Source organism: Cimex lectularius, unplaced genomic scaffold, assembly GCF_000648675.2.
Source record: "Cimex lectularius strain Harlan isolate CLEC.00 unplaced genomic scaffold, Clec_2.1 scaffold55, whole genome shotgun sequence".
NCBI classification, from domain to species: domain Eukaryota; kingdom Metazoa; phylum Arthropoda; class Insecta; order Hemiptera; family Cimicidae; genus Cimex; species Cimex lectularius.
The window spans coordinates 1,260,105-1,273,028 of record NW_019392647.1 but is presented as its reverse complement, the minus strand read 5'-3'; the positions used below and the strand labels follow the sequence as shown (position 1 = coordinate 1,273,028).

Here is a 12,924-nt window from a genome sequence, read left to right as displayed (position 1 = left end):
TATGGTTATAAGTTCCTAGTAGCGCCTACTGACGGTTACAGTTCAAATTAACTTGAAAAAGAAAAGCGAAACTAGGCGGGCCCACGAACTGAAGTAGAAATAAACGATGACAAACAAACCAAGTATTTTTATGTATTTGTTTATTTTGGACCAAATCTTAATAATAGATACACATTTTTGAGGGATGAATGTCTGAAAATATATCCAAATGTCGTTATTCTTCTTTTCTGTTGTATATTACAGTATTGTGCACTTGTTATTGTTGTGTATTGAATTATAAGCTAATTATCATTATTTTAACTCGAAGGGTTCATAAGAGGAACAATTTTAATATCGGTGTTTAAAATGTTCAATTTTTCGGACTTTCGAGTAAGATTGAAGATTGATTAAAAATAGATTGACTTTTTTTTAAGTAAACAGTCCAATTTTAATTTTTTTTTAACTTAATCACATATCATATTAATCAACTTAATCATTAAGTAAAGTGTTTTGTAAGAAAACGGCCGTTTTATTGTAACAACTGTACCAAAATTTATATAAATTATAAGATGGATTTATATGGATTATAAGATATAATGGAGATGAAATTATCAAAGTGGGTGCTAGTACACCTGGTTGACAGCATTTAGAGTATTTTTACAATTATATATATATANTAGATAGAGAGAGAGAGAGAGAGAGAGAGAGTGAGAGAGAGTGAGAGAGAGAGAGAGAAGTATGTATTTGAAAAGTAAAGAAAGTGGGTTAAATACGAAATTTATACATACAAAAATAGATAGATAGGTAGGTAGATAGAACTACCAATAGATAAATAGACATATAGACAGTTAGAAAGGCAAACAGACAGACAGATAGATATATAGAAATATAGTTAGATAGACAACCGGACGAACAGATAGATCAATAGATACATAGAAATATAGATTTATAGAAAGGCAGACAGAGGGATACATGGATAGATAGAAATATAATTAGATTGGCAGACGGACACACAAATACATAGAAAGATCAATAGACAGATAGAAATATGGATATATAGAAAGGCAGACAGAGGGATATATGGATAGACTGATATATAATTAGATAGACAGACAGATAGGCAGATATATAGATATAAATATCTATAGATGGATAGATAGAAATACATTTATATTGACGAACAGAAAAGCAGATAGATAGATAGATAGAAATATAGTTAGAAGGATTGATTTAGAAAGACAGACAGAAAAGCAGATTCATTCGCAGAAATATCTATAGATGGATAAATATATATAGATAGTTAGAAAGTCAAATAGACAGACAGATAGATAGAAATGTAGTTAGATAGACGACGGACACACAGATACATAGTTAGAAAGGCAAATAGACAGACAAATAGATAGAAATATAATTAGATAGACAGACGGACACATAGATACATGGAAAGATCAATATACAGATAGAAATATAGATATATAAAAATTCAGATAGAGAGATAGATGGATATATAGAATACATTTAGATAGACGGACAGAAAACCAGATAGATAGATAGAAATATAGTTAGATAGATAGATTTAGATAGACAGATAGGCAGATACATCGACAGAAATATCGTTAGATGGATAGATATATAGATAGTTAGAAAGGCAAATAGACAGATATATAGATAGAAATGTACTTAGACAGACGGACACACAGATACATAGAAAGATCAATAGATAGATATAAATATAAATATATAGAAAGCAGACAGAGGGATAGATGAATAGATAGAAATATAATTAGATAGACGGACAGATAGATAGAAATATCAATAAATGGATAGACTTATAGATAGATCAAAAGGCAGACAGACGGATAAATAAATTTAAATTTTAAAAAATATTAAAATTTAAAAAAGTAAAGAAAGGTAGTGAATTATGAATATATACATATATAGTTTTTTAAAAGAACTTTTTTTTTTAATGAAGTTACGTTGAAAGATAAATAGGTAGATTGGAAGATAGATCGAGAATAAAAAAATTAAAGAAAAATGTTAAGCACGAAATATACGCATAGAAAGATAAATAGATATACAGGTAATTTACTAGATAAATGAGATTTGAGAATAATAAAGATAATGCTAGGATGGAGATATATAGAGATGCAATAGATAGTGATATGTAGAGATAGATGATGCAAAAATGGATAGTTAAAGTTTAGAGGTACAGGTAGAGATAGAGGACGTAATTGTAAGAGGAAAAAGAAGGAGAGTGGTTTAAGGTCTGTTCGCCCGAAATCGTTTGTTTTTAAATTTGTCAAAAAAATTTTCGAATATCAACGTCCTATTTCTACCATATAAAATCGTACGAACTTCCAGCTGCACGTATATAAAAACCGACTTGTCCCCATATATTATTTGATAAGATCTTTTAGATTTTTTCTCTTTTCAAATGATTTAATTATAATTATAATTGGCCTGTAGATGTTATTTGTTTTTCTTTTGAACGCGTCATTTCAAGATAATGTTTTGATAAATAAACCAGGCTTCTTGACAAAAGCCAATTCCACCACTGGCCTAAGTAGGACTTACACGGCCCCTGTTCCACTGTGACAAAATTGATTATTCCAAATAATTTCAGTAAGTAACTTGAATAAAAAATTATTTATAAATATTTAATTTATTACGTTTATTTTAAATCACAAAATTCTTTCCTGTGCATTAAAATCCTGTCTGTTCGAATGTGGAAAAAATGTAAATTTACTGTCTAAATTACAATTATATTTAAATCAACCACCATGTTAATTTAAATCGAATGTAGATTACACGGCCTTTAATAAACCAGGACGGTAATTATTGTTATTTAAAGGTCGATCGTTGAGTTATTGAAATTTTATGTTATTGTAAGTACATTTTTTTAAATGTATATATTTACGTATAAAAATTAATTTAAATGATTGAACTATTAATTTATCTTTTTTTCTTTATGTTTTCTATATACTTTTTTCCCGCTCTTTTATATTTTATTTTGCCAATATGAATTTTGTACAAATTTGTGTAGAATTGCTGTGCTTGTAAGCATGAATACTATGTTTCTTTATTACGTTCTTAATTAATTTATAAATAATTAAAATTTATGTTAACATTTAGAAATTTAGAGGCCATGTTTTGGCGAAGAGATAGTAGATGGAACTAGCCTTAGGCACAATAATTGTTGTACTGTTTTCTAGAATTATTTCCTGTTGGATCATGGGGTTAACAGATCGTGCAATTAGCTAGCAAATTTAAAAACAAAACATCAAATGCCCAAATTGGGCGTAAACCGTGTGTACAGTCATTGTCATTCCGCCAATGAATTCCGGAAGTGGGTCGAATTGTCGACGTACCCAATATAAAAATGACTTGCCATTGGAACGTTTAAAAAGCTCAGTTCCTCAAAACTCAAACGAAACGTAAAACTTAAATAAAAAAACAAGTTGTAGAGCTAAAAGTCCTTGTTTAAAACGCTACTCATTATTTCTGAGCCGATAAGAGTTAACTGACATTGGTTACATGTAATAGAAAACTTTCTAAAATTGAGGAAAACCCGCACGTGAATTTGTTTAGATTGATAACATAGAAACTGCTTTCGTTGATAGTTGAAAAAAAGTTTCAACCCGTCGAAAAATTATGTTCTAGTTGAGATAGTCACGTTTGAATTAAAGTTCGATCAATTTTGCGTTTTTACTACTGAATCTACATTTCGAAACTTCCTTTTTTTTGCTATAAGATGAAATTTAATCTTACACGTTTTACCATTCCATACTCTAAAACGTTTATTGTTTCACAAAAAAGTATGTTGATTTTTCATGAATGGAATCCAATAAGCGAAAAAGAGGTTCGAGATAGTAAGGCGAGGGCCATCAAGTATTTATCAACAATGTACACATAAAACAAAAAGAGTGAAAAAGAGAAAGGGGTTAGAGAGAAAAAGAGATGAATGTGAGAGATAGACAGAAAGAGAGAGAGAGAGAGAGAGAGAGAGAGAGAGAGAGAGAGAGAGAGAGAGATAGTTAGATAGAGAGATAGATTGATACAAAGATCAATATACAGAAATGTAGATATATAGTAAGGAAGACAGGCAGATAGATAAATATAAGAAATATAATTAGATAGAAGGACAGACAGATAGATAGAAATATCAATAGGTGGATAGAAATGCAGATAGAGAGACAGATAAATAGATAGAAAGTTCAACAGATAGATGGAAATATAGATAGGTAAAGATAAAAATAGAAAGAGTGGTTGAGAAAAAGTGAGAAACGCACAGAGAGAAAAACAGAGGGAGAGAGAGAGAGAGTGAGAGAGAGAGCCAGAGAGAGAGAGAGAGCCAGAGAGTGAGAGAGAGAGAGCGAGAGAGAGCCAGAGAGCCAGAGAGAGAGAGCCNAGAGAGAGAGAGAGAGAGAGAGAGAGAGAGAGAGAGAGAGAGAGAGAGAGAGCCAGAGAGTATATCAATATTTTATGATTTTTTTCTTTTTTCTTGGAGAACGTACAACTACAAATAGTCTTATTTGTTCTGACAAAATTTCAATTGCCTTTTTGGAATCTATAAAGTACATAAATGCAGAAATACAACTTTGTTTTGGGTGATACAAATAAGGTGAGCATGACCTGGCGGAAAGCAAATATTTTGAGTTTATTTTTTTCGATATTTCTTTTAAAGAGTCGTCCTCAGCAAAAAATTCCCATTCACTACAATGATATTTGTAAACTTTCAGCCGTTAAAAGACCCAAAGGAAATTATATCCCTGTATTAAAACGGATATCAAAAGGCGGCGGGGCTGGCGCAGGCGTCGGCAGCGATCTGGATATAGATTTTCTCGTGGGACTCCTCTCACATCTCTCAATCCACCCTTTTCAACCCCTGCAGACGAATCGCACCACCAACAACCCTCGGCTACCTCCCGAGACAGTCCACCTAGGGGGTGAGTATCACACTTTCACTCTTCCTTCTTCTCACGGAACAGGAAAGAAGTTTGGAATGGGCTAAATCGATATGAAACCACCTAGCATAAGGGGATTTTTTTAACTATAAAGTTTTGGCCAAAAATTGCAATGTTTTTATATCATGAAAGTTTTACTTAATTTAATAATTTATTTTGATAGATTTTTTAAACGTATATGTTCAATGACAGTTTGATATTTCAAATAATGTGAAATTGGTAGAAAATTTCAATGTTTGAACTTAACCATTTTTAAAAATTTAAAGTTTTCTCATTACTTTTTTTTTTAAAGATTTTGTCTATATTAAACAGGATTTTCATGAAAATACATACAAAAACTCTAGTTTCTTCTCGCAAATTATAATACGTAACAATAAATTTCAAGTTTAATGCAATCATCTTTAAAAACAACGCTCGTTACTTTCAATTTGAAATTTTGTTCCTGGCCTACATTAAAAAAGAAAAAAAAAGAATGAACAGAATCCAACAGGAATCCCTGGGGATGAAGACTGAATTGATATTGATCACCTCTGAGCTGATCCCCTGTCATCAGATGCTGATCATTGCTCATCAACTCTGACACGCCTTTTTTGCATTGCCTTATCCTAAGACTTTATACATACAGGGCAAAAGGTGGCCAAATGATCAAACAGCAATTATTTTTACAACCCGTGTTAAAAATATTTAAAATATTTCTTAATGATCTTTTATTTTTGTCTTTAACGGGCATTTTGTATAGGGACGAGAATGAGGACTTCATCGACAGGCCATATCGTTTCATCAAATTAATTAATTAATGACAGTTTAGCAAATATTTGCCAGAATCTTCCCTGTCGTAGATCATCTCTAGGCCATTTTTAACTGGTTTGTTCCGTTTTTTACAATTTTTTTCTTCATTGGCCGTTTCCAATTTGTAATTTACATCGACATTGATGGCGTCTGTAACAGAACAAACAACGCAGATAGGCCGACCCAGAAAATGTTCGGGTATCGATCAAACTGCTGACAATGCTGTTTCACTTTTAATTCCTTTTTGCTTTGCAACTTTCCTGATGTTTAAAATACTCCCCCGGACAAAGAAAGAAACTCCCTTCGGTGGATGGACGGCACATGTAACTACGTACATAAGAAGTCCATTTGTCTCGTTAAGCAACGTGCGTTTGCCAATATTTGTAATTAAACACGATTGTGATACGTTTTTCCGATGTAAGGCGTTATTTATGTTGATAGCCAACATTTTCAGCCTTGAATAAAAGTTTTGTAAGCCAAAGTGGCAAGCAAGACATTTTTCATTTGTTGCTCAACATCATACATTGATATACCATCTCCAACTCACATCCAGATGGCGCAGATGTTCCTCTAGGTTCCAAACTAAACCCCATCTTATTTTTCACTTTCGTTTCACAGCTTGAAAATTCAAAAAACCTCGTCCCCAACAAATTTATTTTTACAGTTTAATCTATTGAACACAACAGCTATGTGTTTTTCAACGATCCATTCTGAGCCAACTATTATTTATCGCATGTTGCTACTTCTTGCCTAAACTTTTATAATATAATCATCAACTTGACGTTGATTGTTAATAATGATCAGAATGAAGCTATAGTTAATCAATAAAAGTAGGCCAACCAACAACCAAATAGTGCAGTTATTCCTCAAGGTTTCATGCTAAGCCCTATTCTATTTTTGGCCTATTTCAATGCCCAACATGAATAAAACTCAACTTGCCCAATAAATATTCATACGGCGCACAGCAGCAAGGGGTTTTTATCAAGGATCCATTCTGAGCAAAATCTTATTTATCGCTTGTTATTACTCCTTGCCTAAACATTTATAATATAATCATTAATTGGAGAATTAATTTACAATAATAATCTCAAAATTGAAGCTATAGTTAAACAACAAAAGTAGGCCAAAACACTTCCAAGTATTGCAGGTGTTTCTCAAGGTTCCATGCTAAGGCCCATATTATTTTTTTGACCTATTTTAATTCCCAACATGAATTTTACAAGTTCAACAAGTCTAACAAATGTTTTCTTTCGAAAAAATTGTTTTCACACAAGTCCTATTAACAAACAAAGTGAAGTGTACAATAAAATAAAAACGATTGAAATGTCCATCCATTATGTCCATTTTTAAAAAAAAAAATTAAAAAAAAAAATGCAAAATTAACCATAAAATAAATAGTTAGATAAAGATGGATATCTTATTGGAAAATCTAATTTTTTAAGAAATCAGCAGTGTATTTCTCAAGGAAACATCCAGAACCACTTTTTATTTATTGCCCTTATTTCCTTTTTAAAATTTAATTATCAACTTGAAAATTAACACATAATTATATCAAGATTAAAGCTATAGTTAATCAATAAGAGTAGGCCAACAAGTAACCAAGTAGTGCAGGTGTTCCTCAAGGCTCTGTACAAAGCCCCTTGTTATTTTTATCATATTTTAATTAGTTGCATATCTCAATCAGGTAAACAAATCTATTCTTAATGAAGAATTGATTTCGCACAAAAGTTTAACAACAAACAAAGTGAAGTATAAATTGAACATAAAATATTAAAATGTATGATGGCAAATCTTTAATTTATATGTCTTCTTGTCTTATTGTTCATAACTTGATACGTACAAAGTTGACATTGTGCTTCTCAAGGTTACGTAATATGCCTAATCTAATTTATTATTTCCGCCTGAAATTTCATAATATCACCATTATCCTGAATAATCGACTGTAAATAGCAGAAAACTAAATCGACAGATAAATTAACAAATAAACAAAATATTGTACAATAAAAAAAACTGGATGTCAGTGGCCACAACGGTTTATGCATTGACATGGTGCTCATCACTATAAAGCAAAGGTCCCAGGTTCTAATCCAGCGACCTTGCTTACAAATGGGCTATTTTTCAAAAACACCAGCACCCCAGTTGATACGGCTTCTGCTGTTGCGAACCCTCATAAAAAAATGAATTAAAAATAAATAAATACAAATAAAAAAAGAGAGGGCATATAATACAACATATCAGTAGGACGTTGAGAGTTTGTCAGGTGAAATAAGGCTGGCAAAAAATGTAAATTTTGTGATAAAATTAACAATGCCTCTCAAAAGATATTATTCATAATGCTAAAATATCTGCCATTTGTTGAATACCATGACAGTGCCAAAAATTTAATTGTGCAATATACATAGCAATTCTGCCAAAAATACATTTTTTCATGTACTACACCTGATGAGAAAAATAAAAATAACACATTACAATAAAAATATATTCACATTAGTTTCTTTTTTGTAGCTTGTAGTGTAAGTTATACAGGTTTTTTAGCATGTTTGTTTTGTTTTTAGTTGACTGAATTTAGAAAAAAATTAATGGATTTTGGATCGAGGTATATGTTTATTTCCAATTAAATTTGACATTTAATAACAAGTAAAGAAAAAATAGTCTATTAACTCTGGATAAAAGAAATAGAAAATCTAGAAGAATAGAAAAGATTAAAACATTATATAATTAATTATTGTAAATAAAAATTGCAAAATAAAATATATATTAAAGAACCAATCAATAATGACATTATAGCAAAATCAAATTTTTAAAAGTGATTAAGATATATCTCATAATATAAGCATTGTCCTGAATAATTGACTGTAAAATAAAAATTGCATACTAATGAGAAAGTTGAACTTTTTAACATTACATTGGCCAGTCTTAAATAAAAAAACGATTATATTTGCAATATAGAATTTTTATTCAATTTTTAATGCTGACGCTGATGCTTTGCTGTTACAGGTCAAATGTGTTGCCCATTAATTATTTTTGAACATCATCTGTTATGATTGGAAGACCAATTTTTACACCTTTCCAAGAACATCCCAGTTGTATGAATTATACGTGAACATTTTTATGGAACTTTCAAATGATATTATTATTATTTGTATTTGTGACAGTTGTAAGGTAATAAGGTCAGAACAATTAATTAAATTTGTAACATCTGAAGCATATTTTATATTGGCAATTCATTAATATATTAAAATACATACATTGAAAACAATAAGGAGCTACAAAAGCATCCTTGCAACACTCCATTTTTGAAATTACAACAGGACTTTTAGAAAAACTTTAAAAATGTATAAAAATTATAAGATTATCCCAAAATATTAAAATATTATAAGAGAATAAAATAGTTTTGCATAAAGCAAATAGTAGAATATGACTCATTTTTAGTTATTAATTTTTTACAAATTAAACAGGAGGTTTACATAAATTAATTAACATTCAGGGTGGAAATAAAACAGCATTTGTTATGACTATGTTGTTATACTTTAAAGTAAGTTGCATTTTTCTTTTAGTTTTGTCTGATGGTGGGATGACATGCCACGCGTGTATGCTAAGCGGTCATGCGCTTGCTTGCTCACCGCTAGCCTCCTTCTCCTCACATTTCTCACATGGCCTCCAATACCAGTCTCGATCAATCATCCCCCGACAACTGCCTTTTCTGTACAATCACCAAACGCTGAGGTAAGCTGATGTATATTTAAAAAAAAATCCCTCTTATTTCATGCTGTCTTGGATTGCAGAGAAGTGACTATGTCGAGGTGACGGAAAGCAACGGGGCCGAAGTCCTGCTTCCTTGGTTCATGGGAGGAGGCTCGGTGACCCCCACTGCAGGGCCGGCCGGACACAGGAGCAGACTCTGGCCGGCCCAAAGGCCAGGCGATGACAGGATCACAGCCCAGTTGATGTTCAAGCCGGCTGTGGTGACGCCAAACCGGCTGAAAACAATCCTGATGTACAATGGTCTCGGGTCATGGGCGCCAGCAAAAACTGGAAGGAGTGTATTTTCGCACTGCCCTGTCAATACTTGTACTCTCACCTCTAACAAAGCTGAGTCGAATAAAGCGGACGCCATACTCTACCGAGACCACTTTGTCCATCCTGGCCATCACAGATCATCTAGACAGGTACTTTAATTTAAAAAATAAATAAATAAAATAAAAAGTGATCACCAAATTTCAAAAATGATTTTTAGGTATGGATCCTATATATGTTAGAATGTCCGTATCACACACAGCACATGAAGTACAATGACGTATTCAATTGGACGGCCACATACAGAAGGGATTCAGATATTGTCGCTCCCTATGAAAAATGGGTTTATTATGACGATCGAGTCAGACAATTGGCTCGCCCTTTAAGGAACTACGCAGCAAACAAGACTCGCCAAGTTGCCTGGTTTGTATCAAACTGTGGCGCTAGAAATGGAAGATTGCATTATGCTAAAGAACTGCAAAAGTATATTGGAGTTGACATTTTTGGATCATGTGGGACAAAAAAATGCCCAAGGTGAATTAAATCCAATCAAAATCGAATAGTTCAGAAAGTAACTGAAATTTTAATTTTTTCAGGACAAACCAAGCACTTTGTTTCAGTATGTTGGACAATGAGTACAAATTTTATCTGGCATTTGAAAACTCTAATTGTAAAGATTACATCACAGAAAAATTTTTTGTCAATGGCCTTGGGTAAGAAACAAATTACTGCTTTAATTTGAACTTTAATTTCATATAGATATAAAATATTTTCTAGGCGTGACATTTTACCGATCGTAATGGGCGCACGGCCGGAGGATTATGAGAAAAGTGCGCCGAAAAACTCATATATACATGTCGATGATTTCGATTCGCCAAAAGAACTGGCCAACTATTTGCACATGTTGGACAAGGACGATGAGCTATACAACAGCTACTTCCGATGGAAAGGTACCGGCGAGTTCATCAACACCCACTTCTTCTGCAGGCTATGTGCCCTTTTGCACGACGACTTTCCAATCAAATCGTATCGGAACATCAATGAGTGGTGGCGAGGGCGAGGTATATGCACCTCTGGGTCGTGGCGCAAGCAAGGAACCAACTGGGCCATTGAAATCGCAAAAAATGACAACCAATGAACAAAAATAATAAAAATTATAAAAAAAAGTTAAATTCTAGATATTTTTCCAAAAGGCGTAAATGTAGATGTCATCCATAATTTGGCGGTTTCACATATTTATTAACAATTTTTTTTTAAACAAAAAATGAAGCCAAACATGAAGAATATGAGCAAAAAAGTTTTCTTAGGGGGGGAAATGTATATACTATTAAAAAGAAGAAAACCTTTTAATTTTTCAAGACTGATGGTGCTTTAAAACATAAATCGTCTCAGAAAAAGTTAAGTTAAACAAAAAACTTCTTAATCTTAAAACTTAATTTATAATCTCTTCAGTTACCACATAATTAAGTTTCTTTTAAGTTCAATGTGATAGTAATTGTAAGTTCCTTTGTTGTTTTAAGCCCCTTAAATGAATGTGATAAATTTTGAAGATGCAATAAATTTGTCTGAGACTAAATACATGTTTGAAAATTTAACCATAATATCACAAAATAAAGTAATAATCAAATTATATATATATATACATGAAGTGCCTATTTTATGAGGAAATTTACTTTGGCAAAAGCCCAAAATTTTAATGTTGTGTCATCAGGCCTGTAAATTGAACTTTTCTTTTCAAAAAGTCGGTTCGTTAATGTTCACCCTGGTCATATCCAGCAATCTTCCAACTCATTTGATGACTTTCTTGAAAAGAAGCGTTCTTCAATGAATCAGGCACGTCTGTTTGTAAGATCTGTTTTATTAAAAGCTGCAAGCTAAGGGCAAGTTAATTTTCTTAAAAAAAATTATCCTTAATTTCAAATTAAAACAAAAATTGTCTGAGAAAACTAATCAATTAAAAACAACAAAAGCACATTGTTTGCAAATTTTAATTTGCTGTAAACTCATTTATAATGTAGATTTCTTAGGTGTTTTTAATTTTTTTAAATGTTTAATTTATTATATGTTGGCCTGAATATTTAAGTATTCAAATTATACAAATGGATGTTTGTACATAGTAAAATAAGTAGGAAATGAAAATAAGTTTTAAAAGTAAAATTAGATAATTGTATGTAACAAATGATTGTTTCAAAGTTTAGTTTAAGTGTTTTGATTATCGTTTTATTAATTATTTTATAGATTGTCTTCTGACAGAGTTATATCAGTGTGTTTACAAGGTGGGTCGAATGTATTGAACATTATGAGATTTGTAATGAAAAGTTGTTTGTTAAATAGAAAGCTTTTTTTTTTTTACTTGTTGGACCAAAAAACTTATGGATCTTTGATGACATTGTGTCATTAATAATGTGTAAAGTTGAATTTGGCAAAAATGTTCATGGATCTGTCAAAAGCGACAATGTAGATAGATATTTTCTTGTCTATAAGTTACGAGCCTTTGGCATTCCTTGAGGTTTAAGCCATTCTTGTCTCTTATAAAGATGTTCTCTCTAATGATGTCCTTTTTGATGTGGGTGTTCCTCAGGGCTCACATCCCGGACCAATCTTATTTTTAATTTTTTTGATGGTGTCACAAGGGTTAGCAAAAATAGTCATATATATATATATATATATATATATAAAATGCAGGGTGGGCGACCAAGACCCGAGGGGTTAAATGCCTGGGTAGACTCGTAACCCATCCCTAAAAGGTCCGGGACTTGGTCGACTCACGTGTCCTGCATAAACCTCTTGGAGTTGTTCACAAACCCCAAGATTTTGGACCATTTTATCTCGGGGAGTGATTTGGTGATGTCCTCTCCTTCAAAGATTTCAAATCTAGACCTAGCATGCCTATCACAGGTGCATAACTATCTGCTAGGTAGTGTTTTGCCGTTTCTTCTTTTATTTAGCAAAAGCGGCAAAAGGTAGGATACCTAATGGTAGGATACCCATTACGAAGAGGTGTCTTCTCAGTGGGCAGTGGCCCGTCAGCTGGTTTGATCGCCTTAACAAACTCTTTCGATTGCCTGTGTCCGGGGGATAAATTCCACTCCCTAAGGAATTGTTTCATGCCCCAGTTATTGATACTCTCTTTCGCTGTGCTCATAGAGTGAGGTAATACCGGTTGTGGCTCAAC

At 32.3% G+C, this 12,924-nt stretch overlaps 1 protein-coding gene across 5 annotated transcripts; it reads left to right on the top strand.

Annotated features, from left to right (window-relative positions):
- Window positions 1–2,535: 2,535 nt before the first annotated feature.
- Window positions 2,536–12,086, top strand: LOC106668184 (glycoprotein 3-alpha-L-fucosyltransferase A). 5 transcript variants are annotated; one of them, XM_014396710.2, is made up of 7 exons: window positions 2,536–2,601; window positions 4,719–4,925; window positions 9,290–9,458; window positions 9,518–9,901; window positions 9,970–10,283; window positions 10,346–10,462; window positions 10,527–12,086. In XM_014396710.2, exons 3-7 carry the CDS (start codon window positions 9,312–9,314, stop codon window positions 10,885–10,887), a joined length of 1,323 nt encoding a protein of 440 aa, XP_014252196.1. In that variant the 5' UTR covers window positions 2,536–2,601; window positions 4,719–4,925; window positions 9,290–9,311; the 3' UTR covers window positions 10,888–12,086. The 5 variants fall into 5 exon arrangements, with proteins under 5 accessions (XP_014252196.1, XP_024086245.1, XP_014252195.1 ...); XM_014396709.2 differs by lacking the exon at window positions 2,536–2,601 and adding an exon at window positions 2,837–2,864; XM_014396708.2 differs by lacking the exon at window positions 2,536–2,601 and adding an exon at window positions 4,446–4,600.
- The last annotated feature ends 838 nt before the right edge of the window (window positions 12,087–12,924 follow it).